At 33.2% G+C, this 23,001-nt stretch overlaps 1 protein-coding gene across 1 annotated transcript in view; it reads left to right on the top strand.

Annotated features, from left to right (window-relative positions):
* Window positions 1–16,277, top strand: part of LOC105363002 (protein FAM46C) — a 33,000-nt gene extending 16,723 nt beyond the window's left edge. The window contains exon 2 of the mRNA XM_011500571.1: window positions 14,326–16,277. Within this exon, the coding sequence (XP_011498873.1) occupies window positions 14,357–16,201 (1,845 nt within the window). The 5' untranslated portion in view covers window positions 14,326–14,356 and the 3' untranslated portion in view covers window positions 16,202–16,277. The remainder of the gene's footprint in view (window positions 1–14,325) is intronic.
* The last annotated feature ends 6,724 nt before the right edge of the window (window positions 16,278–23,001 follow it).

Here is a 23,001-nt window from a genome sequence, read left to right as displayed (position 1 = left end):
AATAATTCATCAATGCATATTACTTTAAATTATCAGCTCTCGGTATATTTCCATGCACAAATATTACAAAGTATGTCCGAAATATGCCATTGTCTTTCTCCTCAATGTTTAAAGGAGCAATTAAATAGCGCAAAGGTGTATCGATCAATTAAACTAACGAAAGACAGAGTAACATTAGATGATTAGCTCTTTAAACTATTTATAGTCTTTAATATAATTATTCTTTAGAGCTAATTAATAAGAAGTTTTTTTTTCCAAGCATGGTCGACACCGCAATTACCAAATATTTAAATCTCTCTTATAATGAACCTCGAGCTTTCGTTTCATATTTCAAATTCAGACGAAACTACAGCAAATGAATCGTTCAAAGAACATTAATTGCAATGACGAAGCAGTGCCGCTTTTACTCAAACGATGCCCAATGTTAAAGAAATTTTATGACTATAAAGCTACATCTCCATTATCACGATCGAGCGATTAAAACACCTAATGGAAAAAATTTTACCCAGAAAAGATTAAAAGACATCGGCGCATTACCATCGACTTACATTCGATAAACTCGCACATGTGCGAAGCCCGCAAGAGTTCACCTCTGCAAGGTCGAATCGCTTCCTCTTAGAGTGTAGAGCCTCTGCACCTCTTAGGTTTCCCCCCCTCCCCATTCCAATCGCGCCCCACCATCAGTACACTCGAATTACATACCTGGAACTCCTTTCCCCTTTCATCTTTTTCCCACCTTGTTTGTCTTGACGCTGCTCTCCTCTTACTATCAACTGACCTCACTCACACCAGCTCCCAAGCTCTCCTATCTCCCAACTCGATTACCTCCTTACGAGCTCCGCGTGCACGTACGCGCGTAGAAAGTCACTACGTCAAAAAGCGAGTCGACGTCCCTCTTTTTCAAAAAAGAGGGAAAGAAAAGGGCAGCGCACAAACGACGGGACGCAACGACATCTTCGTTATTTTCCGAAAGCTGCTTTTCATTCTAAATTCTATAAACAAGAGTGTGTCGACACGATCGAGCCACAACGTAAACTTTGGAAAACAATAATTTCGTTACGTAAAGCCCTAAGAGGCTAACCGCATGTGTAAATTTACCGCATGTAAATGCACTTGCAAATCTCTAGCTGAGTAATACATCGTTACTTGCGTCTTATATCTAAGGTACGCTCGCCATTTAAAAGCAAATTTAGCATCAAATAAGGATAGCACATTCTTCGTAAGAGTGAATTTTTCAAAAGTATTGCCTGCCGACTTGGTAATTTAATGTTCGACTATGATGAAAAGTTTAAAAATAATAAAATACTATTCAAAATATTATGTGTGTGACTGTCCGATACGCGAATTGTAGTAATACTGGCGAGATGGCGAGGAAACGAGTGGGTCGCTCGGTTTCGCAAAAATTTCACGAAAATTTCAGAAAAATTTATATGTGCGCGCGTAGCTATATCGAACTAACTATAAGCGTCAATGCGAATTTAATTAAGCGACAATGGTGACGCAGTCCGTGTAAATAACGTACGTCGCACGCTCGTTTTGCTTTGTGTTGCGGTATGATGTAAGCCACGAGAATTTCATTGAGGTAGCGAACGCGATTCTTTGGAGAAAAAAGTTACGATCGTTGTTCTTGGTTGAAAGACGAAACGTTATCGTTCGCAAATTTTCGCGCGGCTAAAATCTCGCGTCACTGTGTAAAATTTCATTGAACGACGCCCAACGTTCGGAATCGAACAGATGTTTTTAATGCGTACGAGTAAGCGGTTATGATATGTTAAAACAAGCATTTTACGCTTAATAGCGCAATTGTACCACGACATTAATTATAAATATTGTGTATAAGAGAATGTGTTTTTGAAACGTTCGGATAATTTCGAAATTGCTGCAAGCGCATAGCTAATTTGCAGCATTCGTTCGTATTATGATTATTAATATTCGAGCGATCAAATTTTCAAATTGTTCTTGGAACATTGTCAAGTCAATTACTTCTAAAATCACAGTATAATCACTATTTACGTATGTATTTATGCATACATATATATATATATATATGTGTATATATATATATATATATATATATATATATATATATATATATATATATATATGTATATATATATATATATATATGTATATATATGGCTATTGGAATGGTGTTTTTGCCGTTGAAATAAGTATTACGACGTTCGAATATTTTCACCCTCGATTTCGCCTCGCAAGAAATTTTGCAATTCACGAGAGCCTTTACATTTATTAAATAACGAATGAATCAAAGGTATTTATTTTATTATTTATACTCTTTTAGCGTTCTTGTATTTTCCATTTACTTTCAAACTTTTGTAAAAGTCAGGATTAAAAAGACCGATTGCATAGAAAGGAAAAGTATATTAATGTTCGTTCTAGCGAACCTTGATGGGTTATTTCTCGATCGAAGGCACAGGCATCTAATAGGATGATATATATTAATTTAATGAATTTCTATAGGCGGTTCATTGAATTAGATCTAAATGAGCAGTACGTTTGTATTGTAAACTATTGACAAAACTTAATCTCCAGTAGAAATTGTGTGCAATGACGCTCAATGCAATCGTAATAGTCATTGACATGCACATTGGCGTCGCAAAAACATTGATCTACAATAAAAATATGTTCTTTACGTTTTCTTCCACTTCCTCTCTCTCTCTCTCTCTCTCTCTCTCTCTCTCTCTCTTTCTTTCTCCCTATCTCTTTATTAACTTAAATTCTGACGTTAAAAACAATTTATTTTTTATTTAGATAAAATTTCATTTTATAAATTCTATACTTAATTTTACTTTAAGTTCAATATTTTTAATTTTTTTTTTTTGTCTTCTTATTTACGTTGAAAAACATTGTTTTTTCCTCCTTGCGATATTATCAAAATTAAGACAATAATAAGGAATAATGCATAGAATAAAAAATTTCCTTGATTATGTCATAATAAGAAATTTGTGTCATTTGAAAAGGATGATTAGGCGAGCTTTTATCGGTCATTTAACATTTATGAATAATTATACAACAAAATATTTTCAACTAATTTCACATTTATAAATCAGTGCATTAAAATTTTTTTAAGCTCTAAAATACCGATAATATAAATGTAAACTCACTTTAACTGTCATGATTTTCTTAATATTAGCAATATTGCCAATAACCGGTTTGTTTTGTTACTTTTGTTTCCAGTGCCGCACCTGTTACAATCACTTGAAGATATTAATGATTGCCAAAATGAAATTGCAAAAATTATTATTAATAAGATTCGTTATGTTTCTGTTTGTAGACTTTGTAGATGATGTAATCATTATTTTATCAAAATATAACTTCAATTTTTAATTACATATGATTCGTACGAATTTGATTTAATAAAGCAAATCTAATATGAAAAGAAATGTGCATTCGTTCAGATGTTGGCACATAACTTCTTGCGGCAGAGTAGGAAGTGAAAGACTCGTTTGAATATTAATTTTTTACGTCATTCTAAAACTTGGAATAGTTTAACAATATAAATGTAAATAATCATGCATACAAATATAAATAGTAATATTATTTTTATATTATATGCATATATTGTATTAGCGGCAGAGTTGGATATTATTTAATGACCTCTAAATTTCGTTTAAAATTTGTTTAAACGAATATAAATATTGAAATAAATGTAATTAAACATATAATAATGGATAATTAATATAATATAATTGATCTTCTTAAATAATGGAAGTTGAAATTTAATATAAAAAAACTTTTTCTTCACTTTTTATAAAAATTTTAGTTAAAAATTTTTATTTTTATTTAATGTAATTTTGATTCCATAAAATTACCGCATATATTGGATTTATTAGGAATGATAATTAATTTTTATATATTATTATCAAATATTTTAAATAATAAAATGAAATGGTAGGCTTGTGGCATTACTCATAATTATTATGTAATATCGATAAGGAAATTAAAGGCTGGATAATTCTAACCTTATTTTTCTTATCGTTACAATTTAATTTAATAATATCATAATGTATATTTTCCTGAAGAAAAAGAAAAAGAACACATGCATTTATATAGGTCTGGAACATTAAATAATTATTGACATTAAAAAAATTATTCATATATAATAATCTAATAATTAAAATTAATTTACATTAAATTATATAAAAAAACATTCCCTATTAAAAAAAGAAAGTAAAAATTATTTCATCTAATTCACTTAATATAAATTTTTTTACATAACGTTCGATAGATATGTTACATTAGATATGACTAAAAGAATCTTTGTGAATAATTAAGTACATAACTGATTTTCCTGCGTTTTTTCATAAATTTGCATCATCAATTTTTCTCATGCTACCGATAAAGTAAGGGAGCAAATTCAATTTTCAAGCAACGATCTGCGATTCTGTTTAAAATTGTATACTTGTATAAATAAATTATCGATGTATTTCTCATTAACTAAATGAAGAGCCTTAACCATCCGACTCTTAGATAATAAAGCTTTTCTCGTGGAAAAACAATTATATTGAAAGTTTTCGATTCTTAATCGAATGAAAAAAAAATTGTCAAAGGAAATTTCATTGACAAATGTAGATAATTATTAAAGAGTATTTCGTCTTAAGTATTTGCATTAGTCTTCATCCATAAGCAGCAATGAGATATTTGCAAGAAAAAAAGAGAAGGCACTTGGATATCGAGATTGCTAACAAAGTTGAGTGTAACGACCAGTCGAGTCGCGTAAGCAGGACGTCCTTCTCGTGTCTTTACCTCTCTCTTACTCCCAGCCTACGTTCTATCGGTACAAGGGTTTTCACTAAGGGACTCGCAAAGAAAATCGTCCCGTCTGAATAGAGGGCAAGAGAAGGGGAAGTAGAGAGTACGTAGACTGTGAATTACTCAACAGCGATAACTTCCACCCCAAGTTAATACTCTCGATGACGTCTTGTGGATGGATGATGGCTGCGGAAAGAGGTGGATAGAAAAGATCTAACATCCATGTGCGCTGTTTTTTTTCCCCTCGTGCATGACCGGCCATCACGTGATCTCCTCTGACGCCGGCACGGCGGGGATTCGGATGACGTGCTATTTTTGCGAGCCCTGCTCTGATTCACGCCTTGCCATCTCGCAAGCTTGGCGTCAAATAGTTTTTCTTTGGCACCGAGAGCGAGAGCTTACAAAGTGCATTATACTTATTTCCATGTACGTCATGCGCTTCACCGTTTTTTTTTGTTAATGGGCGCGTGTTTTGCGCGGGTGATCTTATGATTCGAATTGAAGTATGAGAAACTGACAACGGTAAGTAATTCGTGTGTTGTGTGTGTGCGTGCGTGCGTGCGTGTGTGCGTATGTATATATATATAACATTGATTTTTGCCGCACCTGTCTATTATCTGCGATTTCGTTTTTATTTTGACGGAGGCTTATAACGATCGACAGAGAACTATGACTTTTGGTGGTATTGGTTAATCTTGATATACTAAGAATTCCCATTAGATATGGTATAGATTTTTAGTTTTATCGATAGCGTAATGGCCTAATGGAAAGAGAAACTATACAAGGTGTATAATTTTTACCTAACACTTGTGCAATGATGAAACGTTGTTATGAATTATTCTCCGCTATTAAAGTAATCTGATGGAAAATCGTGTACTTTCGATTAAAAAGACGTTGAGAATTTTTAACATATTTTTATATAAATTTAGAAAATTTTATTTATGTGCATTTCTACTTTATTCAATTTACATGATATCAATTTAGCAGTTAGATATAAATTTATAAAATAAAGTGAGCTAGATATTCTTGCTGTTGTATTTACATAATATAAGTTTATTCGTAAAGTAGGAAAATTTTTGTCGATGATTTCCTAGCCAATAAAGATAATACTGACTTCGCACATAATAATTCGCATGTAAAGATATCGATAAATAGCAATCAACATCAATATAACCCGTGATGCTCGGGAATATGAAGAGGAGCGAGAGCGAGTGAGAGAGAGAGAGAGAGAGAGAAGGATGAATACAGATATCACGCATATAGACATTAAAATACTTAATTGCACAATACATTAATCAAATAAATCATTTTCAGTGGATTGTACGAAATTTTCTTAGCAACTAAAACACATTATGAGCATTATTTATATTATGAATTATGAAGAACTCGCCTTTTCATTATACAGTCATATATACCGGCGCATCAAGTAATTCTTAATAAATTAAAATCCATAAAATGTAAATTAATAATATTTGTAATCACTTTCCATTAAAAAAAAATTGATGTTTATGAAAATTGTAACGAAACATTAATTCAGTACTCAATCATTTTCAATTACTCAATCACTTTAAAAAACTTTTCAATTCTATTCCCCACTTATTTTTGAATAAAATAATTACGTTAGAATATTCCATAAAATAATAATAATTTAAACTATGTCAAATAACTATTGGTATTATTACTTTAGATTTATAGTGTAGTATCTTAACAATAATGTAAATTTTATAATATCTTCCTTACTTCGCTACATATTCTTTTGTTCAATGATTTAAAAATAATAATATTGTATATTATAGTACAAAAATATTAATATACCGCATTAAAGTATTATCTATTGTCTTAAATATTTTAAATAAACACTATATTAAGGCAATATAATTCATTAAAAAAAAAAAATTACCTTTTAAAGAATATTTCATTGTAACAAAGAAATATTTTCTTTTAGCAATAAAACTAAAAATATTCATATCTTCTATTCAAAATTATTATATATTTGCAAATAACATTGTTATAATATTGAATATTTCAGCTACAATTATAATTTTTGATAATGACAGTTTAAACGTGCACGAAATAAAGAAACTTGTTTAACGTTGGAGATCGTGAGTATCCATGCAATTATTTTTCAATATATTTCCGGAAAATTTACTTTATTAATTAAGAAATAAATACGTTGGTATGGTTGTTAAATAAAATAATGAAGCTTTATTTTTACATTGTCCGTATATCTGCGTATATTTCACGTACAAAACTCTTCTACAATATAGCAAAAACAACAATATAATGTAATAATAATTTTTCCTACTTATTATAGTAACATTTCTTATATTTACGTAAACATTTATATCGTATTTATTTTTAAATAAATATCCTAAGCAATAATAAATAAGCTTTAAATAATTCTTTCACATATTTTTCATTTAATATACTACGGGCTACTACGTAGACTTCTATTGCAATTAAACAATTGATTAATTTATTTATTTCACAAAAGCCGAATAATTCCTCCATATAATTTATAGAAAGAATTATAATTTAATCTATGATACTTTTATCGTAATATATATAAATATTTTTTTACTTCGACAAAAAATTTCAATCGTATTATGCGAATTTAGTTATATTATTATTATATTAATTGTAAAGAATTAAAGTATATAAAAAATTGAAAAAAAAGAACATAAATTTATATAATATAGGACAAAAAACCATACAGAATATTATTACTCATAATTCGTTTCCAGTAAAATAAAAATAAAAATGAAATAAACTTTTTTTTAACAAAAATTATGAAATTAAACCATTTTTATATTATCTTGACCTAACGTGTATAATATCAGTACTATGATTATAATTGTTAATTAATAGCCCAATATAATAATTATCAGCGTTAAGATAAAATATAAATAAATGCCTATTTTTTATTTAATGTAAAAATCTAATAGTTTTATTTGTATTTATTCATATACAGTAGGCATGTTGTTTTTTTGCAATTTGTACGTTGTAATTTGTCAAGATCTTGGAGCTCTTAAATGTGTTTGACCAACTGAAGCTAGAATTTTTAATAATTTAAAATAAAGAGATAAAGACATAAACGTTCAAACTGAATAATTTTATTTTATATGTGAGAAAATAGACATTTATTAATTTATAAAGAAAAGTATCTTATAAAACTTTGTATGTTTTTGAAAATATTTTTAGCAACTAAAAAATGTCAAAAATCTTCACGATCTGTATTATTCATAATGAATTTAGTAGAATTCAAATATTTTTACAATTCTGCTTACTTATGAATTTCTAAAATTGTGTAAATTTTCATTATTGACGAAGGAAATTACTTATCTTTTAAGTAACATAACAATAGAAAAAGAACACTTTCGTCACTATATCTTTTTTGTTGCGTGACGACAATGTTCAATTCGTGTTGTAATTATGATAAAAGGATAACTCCAGTAAAGAAGTTGATAAATATCAATAGATTCCATTTCAAAATAATCAGTCAGATTTCATTTTTCGAAGGAGTAAAGGAAATACCTTTATTTAAAGATACAAATAAAAATCGGTAGATTTATTTATCCTTCCGAGAATTAGAAACTGAATTATTAGTTAGTTTAATAAAATTATAAATACTTTTTTTTTTAATAACGTACTCTACTTTATTAACTATAAAATTTATAAAAAAACATATTTTATAATTTATCACCATCAAAACTGTCTTGTATAATAATTCCTAAAGAAATAATTAATTTTATATTAATTATAAATAATAAAATAACTAATAAAAATGTTTCCACCAATTCCGTAATATTTGATTAGTCAAAATTTATTACAGATTTGTATTTTCCAAATTTTAAAATAAATACAACATTATAGAGAGAAAATAATTTATATTAATATATAATTACAGCAAAGTTTTTTAAGTATTGAATAAAATTTTTAAATAAACAAGACTATATACACAATAGTAATCATTTAAAAATAATTACCAATATTGTTTTTGTTTACATACTTATTAATTTTATCAGAAACAACTATAATAAGTTATTATTCATTTTTCAACATAAAGATGCATAGAAAATATTTAAAGGACTGCTGCATTCAATGCATATTTATTAACCAGCTCAATCATCAACAAAGAACATCTGATTAATTAACGCTGAATATTTTCATCTTATAATAAAATTTTTTTATAAGATATGACATTTAATTTTTAACATTTATTAATACTTTTTTAATATTTTAATTAGATTGATATAGGAATACAAGAAATTAACTATATAATGCGTATTAGAATATAATTGTATATAATAGTTGAAAATAATATAATTATTCGTTTAAAAAACAGTTTTTTTGCTATCGAGTAGAGACAGAGAGAGAGAGAGAGAGAGAGAGAGAGAGAGAGAGTAAACAGGAAAGATTAAGAAGCCAAAAAGTATAAAAATTCAAATCTGTGATAGGTGAAAATAATCATTTAATAAAAAATATCTATGCGCGCACGCGCGTGTATGTATGTAGATTAGTCGTTTAACCCATTATATTTAGCTACGTTTATAAACATACTATTAAATCGCTTAATAACAAATGGTTTTTATGTGATATTTTTTTCAATTGAGCGTACAATACTATCTATAATATATGAGCTGTTTTATTTGAGATAATTAATTCTCGGATATAATGCTCATAATCTGCATAATTAAAAATGAACAAATAACTATAATTTTGATTGATACACTTATTTTAACAGAAATACATACAATTAAAATAATAATAATAATAATTTTGTTTAAAGTTATTACATAGTAATTTACTTATAAAAAACATATTTTTAATTATAGTAATTAAGAGATTGTACTGATATATTCAGCATTTCGACGGATAAACACACGCACACGCACAGAGAGAGAGAGAGAGAGAGAGAGAGAGTAAATTTTATTTAAAATAAAGCGTATTAAACGAATCCCATCCAGGTTCTATCATCTATATTATAAATAACTATATATAATAATTAATAAATTTGTTAAAATGCTATTTAAATAATTTGCATACATAGCAGTAGTTGATAATAATTCGTAATAATTTTGTATTCAGATTGAATATAATGCATTCTTTTATTTCTTCAAATGTTTATATTTCATCAAATACATTTCACTATTAATTCTATAGGTACTGCCCTTAGCGTCCTAGACTATGCGATTGAATGCAATTGTGTACGGTCAATATTATACTTCGCCTAGCGCTTTTTCTAGACATTTTCTTGCATTGAGCCAATAGGTCAATTACAATAGCTTCTAGGTTTTATTTTTCATAATATACAGTGTTCGATCGAGCACCACTAATCTATCTTTCAAGTGCTTATTCATCTAGTAATACTTTTTTTTTTGCTAAAGAATTGTTTCTTTTTCTTAATACTTTTTATTTTTTAATGTAAGACTAATGCACTATCTCTCATATAATTATAAAATATTTTACAGTGGATCACATAATATAATTATCACGATAAGGCAACAATAAGAATAATTATGATAATCGTTATTAATGATAAGAATTGATAATAAGAAACATTCCCTCAGCAGATTTAAAAGAAATATATAATATGAATTATCATATTGTACGGTCGAAATATTTTTAGACCTAGTGAGCCTACTTATTGAATACTAATTACAGAGAAATCGTAGATAGTAATTGGAAAGTTTTTAAGACAATGAATCTCGCGGCTCTTGGTGAAAAAAGGATTATGAATTGTGATAGACTCAACAAACATTAAAAACCTGCTTTAAAAAATTTCCAGCCCTCGTTAAAAATCCAATATACGAATTAACAAAATTATCTTAATATACCAGTCTGACTTATAGTATACATGCATGAATGCATATGTGTATACGTGTGTGCGGGTGCGTGTTTTTAGATTAATAAATTGTATTTAGCCGATTTAAACAATATGTAATGAAGGGTGTGGAAATAAGTCGGATTATTTTCCGTGAGCAATAATACGCTGTGAATATACTTGAAGTATGGAAACAAGCTTATCGAAATTCTTCGACAAGAAGTCGATAAGAATATTCGCCCCTAATGTTGGTGTCGCGTTTATACGCAAAATGTCGTCGACGAGAACCCTTGTGGGCTTCTCTTCTTTCTCGCTCGTAATATGGGTCAACGAACAAAGGCTGAAAGCAAGACGACGAGCCAGTGACGCATTATTACATCAAGGACGAAATTCCGTTAAAGCTGATAAATAGATTAGATGATAATCCCACGCAAGAGCTTGGAACCCTGCGAACGTGCCCAACGTCGATTACACTTGTTGCCATGGCGAGAGGAAGATCGTCCGCCCGTTTGCTCTTATCGTGAGACAAAGTAAAGTGAGAATAAACACGTGCGATGGCAACGGGAAGATGACCCGCGGCGAGATAAGATCGTGAGGGGCGACTCTTTTCACACGTCGTCCCAACCCCGAGGTTATTGGCGGGGGGGGGGGGGGGGGGGGGGGGGGGGGGGTATGTCGCTCTGAGCAATGACGTCGGTCCTCTCGCGTTATAGGTACACAGCGTCGTCGGTGCTCGTGTGGACCAACACTGTCACTCAGATCGATATCGTATGTTCTCGGAGCACCGGGGTGCGCACCTCGGGCTTTCCTCTGGGACATGCGCAGCGCTGATAATACATACGCGGATTGGTATTATCCGCGCGTGGGTGTGCAGAACGCGGCGGATTTAGAAAGTAAAACGCGACGGGCGCTCGACTGTCACGTAGTGCGCATTTTTCCAACTCGAAGCTTTGGTCTACTACTATTATCCCAAGAATTTGTAGGAGCGACGACGTGGCATTGCTCGAAATAATAGATAGGATGGGCAAAAATTCAATCATTACCGACTTCTGCCTGCCTCTCCATGTACTACATATTTGACATTTTACGCAACATTAGAGACGACATCTTATCATGATTTTAAAGTCGATACGTTTAAAAGCCATTCCTAGCTGCAATGTTCCGTCATAAAGTAACCACTAGTTTTTCGTTATATTCATTTGCTTTATTAGGAACCCTTGAGCGCCCGGAATCACATAATCATAAATCTTCGATTATTGTTCAAACAAAGAGTATAATAAATTTAAAAAGTTTCGAAAGATATTAAATATTGACGTAAGTCAAGTCAGTCAAATCAATGACGATTGCAAATGGTAGCTTTTAAAATATTTTCTTCTATTAATATCGAGGATTTTACAATGTAAGGTTATCCTTGAGAAATGCTTTCTAAAATAACATTTATTTGATAAATCTCTCGACATCCTAGGCTTCTATATCGCCTGATAACTTGACAAAAGATTTGCATGTTTATCCGTATCGACCGATGTAACAAATTCTTTCATAATCCTTCCTTTTTATCGTTCGTGCTCTTTCATTATTTCTCTATTCGGCCATTCTCGTTTATTCCTTTTTATCGACGAATTAAAAGAATAGATAATCATTCATGACGGAGGGATATGTGGATATTATTGAACGAATGAGCTTTAATACGTAGGAGATAATTCATTCGATACAGGCAATGCTTATTCCACAAAAAAAAAAAAAAAAAAAAAAAAAAAAAAAAAAATAATAAAGCAATATATTCGTATTACCGTTTCACCATTTTCTATGTGGTGATGAACAACAAAATACAGCCTCTCTTATTACTTTTCTTCCGAGTAAAATATATTTCGTACTATTAATTTAACAATTGTATTATTAAATGCATTATTAATGCGTCATATGACGAATTTTGCCATGAATGTGAAATTTAATGGCTATTAAAATGATTAAAAAATGAATAAAAAAAATTTAATTAAATTTAACAAATCATCATTGTATGTATGTAACGCATAGAAAGAGCTGAGAAAGTATCTTATTTATTTATTAAAAAGGTAGGCTCCGTAATTCGAATCACTATCGATACCAACATTAAAATCACGTACAAGTTATTGTTTCCTCTTCTATTTTAAACAACAAGCAGAAATTGCGTCGTAGCGCGCCGACAGAATGTCAAAGCCGTTAAATATTTGAAAGAAATAGTAGAAAATTTGAGCAATATCAAGCATTAACGTAATCCTAATAATATACGTATCTGATATTGAGAGAAATTAACAATATTAAATTTTAGATAAATAGATGAGACTTGTGATCCCAGACAAGCTATTTATTACCTTAAAGTGATATAACCCAGCGTGATAAGTACTCGTGCAATTAAATTGACATATTATCTTTAAGGCGACCATTGCGAGCATTTAACTACCAATAGCACATAAAATCGGAGCATCGTTAATTTCGAAAAATCTAAACGAGATTGTTCAGTTCAAAAGTACCCAAGGCCATCCTCGTCATCGTCTCAAACAGTCTCGACTGCTTTAATCATTCTCAAGTCTCTATAATGCAGTTTTTGATACTGCCAGCTAGTGGCACATATCAAAAATTTTCGGCTCAGCCACACGGGAGTAAATATTGACCCGGTCATAAAGTACATGGACAAAAAAGCAGATTTACGTCAGCATGACACGTGAGATAAATCACGTTCGCGCGCGCACGACGTTGACATTAATCGAGTCGATAAAGCATCAAAGTCAGACACGGGAGGATGATGCGTCACTTACGTGCAACCCCATGCGGACCAGCTCCCATTCATCGTCGGAGGCGCCCCTCCTCCTCATTAGCCCATGACGTCATGCGATTTTGTTGTCCTCCCGCACGAGAAAGGGTGAGAGATAGAGGGAGGCAGGGTGGGAGATAGATAGAGAGAGTGAGAGAGGCAGAGAGAGACAGAGAGAGAGAGAGAGAGAGAGAGAGAGAGAGGGAGAGAGAGGGAGAGAGAGAGGACGATCTCGTGAAGCGCTTCATCTTCCTTATCTCCCTCTCTCCTACTCTATCTCCCTCCCTATTCTCTGTCTATTCGTCGTTCGTCTGCCCGCCAGTCTTTTCTCCCTCGATGACGCTCATTCGGCACTGCGCGGCTCTCGCACCTTTCACTCGTATTGCGACACTGGCCGCCGGTGCGACCACGAGGCAAATCGCTTGATTAGATGAGCGAGCGAGAAACGAGAGGCGACAACGGTTGCTGGAACGAATATTGGGGGCGACAGGTGGCGTAAATCCATCCTCGGGAAAATCCTTGAGGTGCGTGCGCGACATTCGGACGAGACACTATAAGCGAGACCGAGAATAATCAATGCCGCGTTAGAGATTTTCTAAACGAAAATTTATTTCCATTATTCGCCGGCCCCGAATCGATATATCGATTGTCAGGTGCGGGGGAGTCAAAGTAATCGTAATTCGCGATTCAATTGCGATTCAATAATGAGTTTGTAATGTAGCCGTTTTGAAAATCTATGTATATTAATCATGTATATTGTAGCTCGGAATTTTTACGCGCAGGATACGTTTCTCACAAGACTACAATGAATATTTAAATGAAAAAATTAAAAAAAAAAAAATAGTAAAAATGAATATCAGTTAAATAATATATATCCGATGATTGATCAATAAGTTGATTATTTATTTCCTTCCTCTTCTTTTGTTACTGATTACAGACTAACTTTGGAATCCGGTGGACGCGAAATCATGGAGCCCACTTGCCAGGTTAAAGGCTACAAAGTGAACAAAAAAGCTGCCAAGCAAGTCGTCCACGATGATGATCGAGCGTATGGCAAAGAGAGCAACAACGTCAACTGTAACGACGACGAGAACAATGACGAGAGCAAATACAACGCTAAGAAGAGTCCAAAGGACAATAACGGCATCGCCAGCTCCAGTCCCATCGGCGGTGCTATAATCAACAACAACAACAACAACAACAACAACAGCAACAACAACAGCAACAACAGGAACAGCAGCGCAAATAATAAGAATAGCACAAACGTCGGCAACGGTATCAGCAGCAGCAACAGCAGCAGCAACAGCATTTCCAACGACAAGATTAATAGCAACGGTAAAGCAACGAAGAACGATGGCAACTCTAATAAGACTATCGGTAATGGAAAATTGTCGACAAGCGGTGTTGCCGCCGATATCACCCATAATAAAGTGATTAGTAACAATGCGCCCACGACGAATGGCCTTCCCCATGAAAAGAAGAAGGTAAGCGGCGGTAGCGAGAGTCTCGACAATAGCAGCGCCGTCAACAAGGTCGTTATTGTCGGCCGTGGCACCGACGGCAATGCCGAAACGACCAACGAGATTAACGAGGATAGCAGCAAGAAGGAGCGAAGTAACGAAACGCCGAAGCCAAAGGCGAGCGATACCGAGATCCAACAGAGGCGCGCTGTCCTTAGCTACGAGCAGGTTTGCCGACTCAATGACGTGATGAACGAAGTCGTCAGCATCCACGGCAGGGGGAACTTCCCGACGCTTGAGGTGCGACTATGCGATTTGGTGACCGTGGTTAAGGACAAGCTCGAAGCCGATCCGAGCAGCGGAGGGGCGGGCATGAAGGTGCGCGACATCAGGCTCAACGGTGGCGCGGCCTCGCACGTCCTCGCCACGGAATCTCAGCCCTACAACGACTTGGATCTGATCTTCGGCGTTGAGCTGACGAGCGGCCGGAATTACGACAAGGTCAAGGCAGCCGTCCTCGGCTCCCTCTTCGACTTGCTCCCGGAGGGCGTCAGCCGCAAGCGCATAACGACCTGCAGTCTTAAGGAGGCCTACGTCAGTAAAATGGTCAAGGTCAATAACGACGGAGATCGATGGTCCCTGATATCGCTTGGTAACTCGCGGGGCCATAGGAACGTCGAGCTCAAATTTGTCGACACGATGAGGCGGCAATTCGAATTCTCCGTCGATTCCTTTCAGATCGTCCTCGACTCCCTGCTACTGTTCCACGAGTGCAGCAAGGTCCAGATGGACGAGAATTTGTATCCTACCGTAGTAGGTGAATCGGTCTACGGGGACTTTCACGAGGCGCTCTATCACCTCCAGAAGAAGCTCATCTCGACGAGGCATCCGGAGGAGATTCGAGGAGGCGGACTGCTCAAGTACTGCAACCTATTGGTGAAGATGTACAAGGCCGCGCAGCCGAGCTACATCAAGACTCTCGAGCGTTACATGTGCTCCCGATTCTTCATCGACTTCCCGGACATCGGGCAGCAGAGGGCCAAGCTCGAGAACTACTTATGGAATCACTTTGTCGGGCCGGAGGAAGAGGCTTTGAAGTACCAATACTTGACGCTTTTACATAGCGTTGTGGAGGAGTCAACGGTGTGCTTGATGGGGCATGAGCGACGGCAAACCCTTGCCTTGATTGACAGCCTGGCCTATCAGGTGCTTTGCCAGGAGCAGCAACGACTGACGAATCATCAAACGCCACCGACAGCCTACGTATACGCCAACGGCTATTATTATGCACCAGTCATACCTACGGCGTGCTATACGTGCACCTGCAACTCCTGGATGGCTTGCTCGTCGTGATGCGATGAAAACATCGAGAGCAGCCTTCATAAGCGGGGCGAAGGATAGATGAACTAATCGTGAGAATGTAATTGAGAGAGGGTAAGGGGTGGGTAGAGGGATGGAGTTGAGAGAAGAGGAGAACGAATTTGAAGATTGAAGTGAAATATTTATATGTAAAAAAAGACTAAAAAAAGATGTACAATTTTTTGAGAAGTAAAATGAAGCAACAAAATGGAGAAGAGAACATAAAGACGATTGGTAAAATGAGAGAAGGGAGAGATACGGATATATATATATATATATATATATATATATATATAGAGAGAGAGAGAGGGGGGGGGGGGGTGAAGGGGGGGGGGGGGAGACGTACGACTTAATTAACGCAGTCTTAATTTTTGTTTCATGGCTAGGCGAAGACTATCAATCAAGTACACGTGAAAATAATTAAGATAAAAAATAAAATTTACAAATATTAAGATAGATCGAATTGAGGATTATCTCGCGCTCCAAAGGAACAAATAAAAGTGTATTGACAAAAAGCAAAACCTTTAATTTTAGATAAGCAAAGGGACATAGAGACTTTATGTATTTGAAAAAAGGTCTAATGCCTCGTCATCTTCGTCATTATGCGACCTTCGTGCACTTTCGTCATAACTTGTGTGATGTTTATTTAAATATCTTGTACAATATAAACCTGTACATTCAGAAACTTTGAAACGTATATATATATATATATATATATATATATATATATATATATACACGTCTCCTATTGCTCGAAGTTACTGCTGATAATGATAATGATAATAAGGCAGAATTTAAAGAAAATAATAGAACAAAAAAGAACAGATATCCTCATGTAAGAGTTTCTTTCTTTTGACTTGCTATTTTGAAAAAAGTAATTTTTAATCAACAGGTGCTGTGCTTAAATTTTTCCTTGGTTTTCCGATTCAAGAAACTATGTATGTTTCTATCGTAATACATTACACTGACGTTGTGAATGATAGAAAAACGAAGTATATAACGAGGAGAACGAGTTAAGAAGAGAAAGAATAATAAAATGATGATTATGATGATGATGATGATGATGATGATAATGATGATGAAGAAATGTTGAAATAAGAATTATCAAATTGAATTGTATAGCGTCGAAGCGAGGATTATGAAATGCATTGCGTTGTTCTTTTTTGTTTTCAAGAATCATTCCAACGAGCGCAATCACATATGCGCCCAATTACGCAAATAGACGCGAAAGGTAAAAGCGCAGATAAAAAAGCGATTGGAAAGAGAGTTCATTAAATAAAATATGCGAATTAACATTTAACGAAAATGCATAGAAATTATTTATGACGTCATATCGAATAAAATATGCTGAGCAGTAAAAACTAATTGTAAGTGGGCAATTGTGCATCTAATCGTATTATAAACATTATATTAAAACCAAAACAAATAGTAAAGCATAGTAAAAAGCAAAAAGGGAACGGAATATATAGGGTGGAACGATAGATAATATTCGATTCAACACGGACATATAGAGTAAATGAGGGTAAACATTCGATTCTCGTTGGGATTCATGTTTTTTTTTTTTTTATATCTATTATGCATAGAGACAATGGCAAAACTCGTAAGCAACAAATAATTAAGCAAGATTTAAACAAAAACAAACAAAAAACAACAAAAAATAAAAAAAAATCCCATACATGCAAGTATGTTAATTAATTATTTGATTGATTAATTAATGTGTGGCTGTGAACATTGTTTTCGTTTAGATAACTGTATCGTAGGTTTTTTCAATACAGACAGAATTGTATAATAATGGTTGTGCTGAACATAATAGATGTAAAGGCGAGGAAAAATTAAACTGCATAAATTGGGGAATACATTGAAAATTATATATACATATATATACAGGAGATTCGCAGCTCGGACTTGCCGGTATGATGTAATTATTATATATACGCTTTATAAAGATAGCCTTTAAAACTTAAATCATTACATCAAATATATTAGAGTACTTAACGGCACCTGTCAATAAATTTATATAAGAAGCTATAGTTGTCTCTTAATAAAATCAAAGATATAATCTTATTTTTCGCATGAATGTTTTTTTTTTCATTTTTCATACTTTACTTGCACATATTTTAACGCTTTTTTAAAACAATTCCAATATACTTTTGTTTGAATGTCACATATGAATATAATGAATTTCCGTAAATATGATAAATGTCTGAATGTCTATAGTCATGTATTATTTTTGTATAGAAAGATAAAAGAGAGGTGACGATAAATATATTTGAAATGAAGCATACATCAGATTTACTTTCTTATACTATATACTATTATTCAAATACATATACCTATATACATGTTTATATATATATATATATATATATATATTCTTAAAAATGACTTTAAAATAGAGCATTGATTCTTTTACCGAAGATAAATTTTTATTTCTAGATAGAAGTCGATTTGTAGTTTTATATTTTCAAAATTTCATTTTATCAAATTCAAATACTCAAATTAGTACAATGAATTATAGCATTACAATAATAGGATAATTTACGGTATAATTTTTATTTTAGCCTAACGCTTAGATGTAGTTTTCGAAGGAATATTTATCTCGAAAAGCCATTTTACCGGCCAACACTTTCTGGAAACCTAATAAAAATGAATGAATTTCCCAAGCATATATATTGGTGTCTTTCTAACAAAATACAAAAGAGAAGAACTCACGTCACGTGCGCGCGCGAGTTGATGAGAATGGCGTAGCGGGGTGAAGAGGTAAAGAAAATTTTCTGACGGAGGGGGAACTCTTAGGATCTTTCGCTCAGTCGGATCGATATCATATATAGTGTAACTACGTACGTATAAAGAACCTGACCTCGTTATTCTCCTCGCGGTTGATAGCTCACACCCTCGCTCGCTCTCCCGCGTCAAATGGAATAAACAACGCCGACGAGATAAAGATAGAGAGAGATAGAGAGAGATAGAGAGAGAGAGAGAGAGAGAGAGAGAAAGAGAGAGAGTAAGAGTTTTCGACCTCACTCTTCCTTCCCTGTACATGTGAGTATGCGCACGCGAACCATGGAATGAGCGAAAGTAAAGCTCTCGGATAAAAACGCTCGCGCAAACTGGTTTTTCAAGTATCATGTCTATGCTAAGGTGACAGACGAGTATGTGTACCTGCATACACAAAGCAACAGAGTCCGGCAAGCATCGTATATCAATATTTCATTCTGTCATAATTCCCTAAAGCGGAACATCACGCTCAACTAATCCGCTTGTCAATAGTAGAAAGGAAAACACCCACGTTCAATTACTAAGCGTATAATGAACAATTTAAAACAATTAACGCTTAAGCGAAATTTTGAAATTACTTATTAATTCTGGAACGATCTTTGCTAATTATTCCATTAAAAACTTAACATGCAATTTAACAAAGCTAATCTCAAAAGCCTTCAAAACTTTCTCGATTACAGATTCTATAATTGTCAATCGCGATAACGTTGAACGATCACGAAGACCATAGTACAGATGCAAAGATCTTGTCGGTTCCTTCAACGCTCCTCCGATCACTCAATCAAACAAATCACAAACTATTAACGAGTGGAGGCACTTTGACAGTACACTCAAACTATTATCCAGCATCGGCACACAATTTATCCAAGTTTTAATTCAAGTATCATACGTATACGAAGATACCTTCTGCTATCCCTCGGGCATTTTGCATGCAGAACATTGTATTTGCAAAGACTTGTCAATCTCAAAATTTCAACGACAAGTTCACGATATCAATATCACGGCTATCGATAATTAATATTGGTTTGGAATTAGTTTGATTTGGCGCACGAAGCCCTGAATATAAGCACTTTAAGCAAAACGATTAATTTTCGTTTTAAGAAAAATTAACAAATTAGTAATCTGCCATCCTTCCGGAGCTCTGGCCTCTACAAAAAAATAAAATAATACTAATAAATAAAGAAACTACACCATGAAACGTTAATGTTTTACCTTCTTCTTAATCTACGTGGATACATTAGACTAGCTAAATTGTTACCTACGCTATTTAATAATCATAGTTAACAACGTAATATAGAAAATAACATTGTTGATGAAAAGGTTCTGTGCTGCTTCAATAACCATCAAAGTACAGCTAATGACGTTTCACCATGAATGAACATTCTGTATTTTATTTTTAAGTATTATTGAATAATATCATGAATTAATGGTTAAACAAAATTCTATTTTTTCTAATACAATAGAATGAGAAAGGCGATGATTCAATTTTTTTTTCTCAAAGTCACCTACCACTCATTCATCTTTTCCAGTCTCAATTAATTACCTCTAGCTCATCAATGGCACACGCGCCTAAACATGTAAACAAAACTTTTAAAACTCGCTATAAAAATAAAAATGTTCACCTTACATTTCTTAAATTGCGGTGATAGAATCCTATGTACCACGATTAATTATTAATAAACATCCGTTGGAATTAGGTTAACGAGAGATTCACTTCACATATATTCCGCCTGTTAGATTTTCCATGCTACACTCGTAATCCTGTATGTAAGTATTTAAGTAGGGTAAATAGACAACATTTTTATTGGTACCTAATATGGCATACTATAAAACAGAAGCATTACCTATCCTAGGTACAGTTTTACAACGCACGCCATTTTGAATCAATTATACAAGCGCATTCACAAACAAGTAACGCGAAACTTTTTTTTTTTTTTTTTTTCACCGATACTTACGTCGGAGCCTATAACGTCCTCGTGCAGCAAATTTAACGCGTTACACAAAAGAACCGAATTCGTTGGCTCGACGCATCGCCATGATAGAGCAGATACAACATTAACGGAACGTCAATCCGCGTCGTACTTACATAGCACACATCCATCGCACGTTCGTCAATAATTCCCGTCGCTTCGCATAATTTTCTCCGTGCGTCCCACTCCTTTTCTTCCTCTTTTAGTTTTGCCATTACAGAAATTTGATCTTCAACGACTCCATGCAAATTTAACCACTTAGCGTTTTGATTGTCTGCACGGTATGGTAGTTGGTACTATTTAGCGCAATATCATGAGGTATCATAATATAAACATCCGCGAAATTACGACTAATAAAATCGCACGCTCGTTTGGCAATTGCTAAAGAGAAAATATCACGTAAAAACTCGTACCGCAAGTCTTTGAGCTGCTGTGCTCTAGAAATGTTGTTGAATTACAGAAAAATAAATAAATAAAAATAAAAGAGATATGGGGTTCGTCTTGAGAGTGAGATATTTTACTAAATATAGTCTTATGAAGTTATCCTATGTATAATCGTTAAAAGAAAAATATTTAAAAAAAAAAAGAAGATAAATATGACAGAATATTACATTTGCTAAAAGAAAAGAAAACGATGTTGTTTAGATTATGGATAAGACGCATTGTGCGATCTTCAAACAGGAGAATGAATGCACGCGGAAGTTACCGTGAACTATTTCGAGCTGATATAACAGACAACGGATAAAAAAAAAACGTGCAAGCAAAGAGAGATAGAGAGAATTAATAGTATATTGAAATGAAAAGATGGTTGCAAGCAATGATATTGGCTCAATTAGTAACGACTGCGTTAATTTTTACTCTTGTATTCATTACAATCCTTTTCTATAATAATAACATATAGGTTGAATGGCATCGTATTTGGCTGAATTTTCGGGGCTCACTTTCTTAAAAACAACATACATGTAAAAAATACAATAACAACAAACAAACACAAAAAAAGAGAGAGAGAAAATAGAGAAAAAAATTGAAAAATAACGAAACAATTATGAAAATGTTAAATGTTGACTAAAAATTGCATTATCTTTAAAGGAATAAGAAAATCTTAAGAAACTAGACTGATGAACCCTCGTACATACATCAATTGTGTCTGTTGATAGCGCACGTTTGCATCTTCGAATCAAACGATAGACAAAAGGTGTAAAAAAAATGCAAATAAACTTTATGAGATTATATAATCCATTCACATATAATTATGTAATTAAATAATAAATAAGAAGCAAAAAACTACGCCACAGCGTTGACGAGCACTTACCCTTATTCAGTTTAATTTGCTTCGATACGCACGCACCTGAACGGAAAGGAAACTGAATGTTATGAAACAATAAAGGTACACACTAATAAAGATATGCGAGAAAATAAAAAAATATTAACTATAGATGAATTAAGTTTTAAAAGGACTAGTACTGCAATCGGTTGTCTTGCAGTCGACCACATCATGATAACAAATAAAAAATATAGAAATTAATACAATACTGTCTTTAAAATGTCGCAAGATAAACTCTAGAAGAATGCTATATATATATATATATATACAGCACATTCATATATATGTACATATATACACATAAATGCGTTTTCTTTGATCCTCTCCTTTTCATCAACTGGTTTTTATTATCTTTCCGTATAATTAAATATGTAATCATTTTACCTTGACGAGATCGCTAGGATCATATATTCGAACAGAAAAACAGGCGAGGCAATAAGTCAGAGTTAGAAAGTGAAAAAATGTATAAAAGAGAGCGTGCGAGCAAGAGATAACAAGGAAAAGGAGGAAAAATAATATGATGAAAATATGATAAAAAGATATCAGAAAAGTCAAGTGTTGCATGATAAGTTATTGACCGTTTAATTAAAAATCTACGACACATATTGATCGCATCACCACTATTACACATATTTTAACACAAACAAATGGCGAAACTAATGATTATCAATATATTATATATATAATACTTTAATAATTATAATGTAATACATGATAATTGA

This window comes from Ceratosolen solmsi, unplaced genomic scaffold (genome assembly GCF_000503995.2).
Source record: "Ceratosolen solmsi marchali unplaced genomic scaffold, CerSol_1.0 scaffold56, whole genome shotgun sequence".
Classification (NCBI taxonomy): domain Eukaryota; kingdom Metazoa; phylum Arthropoda; class Insecta; order Hymenoptera; family Agaonidae; genus Ceratosolen; species Ceratosolen solmsi.
The sequence above is the reverse complement of the archived record's forward strand: the minus strand, read 5'-3'. Positions and strand labels throughout refer to the sequence as shown.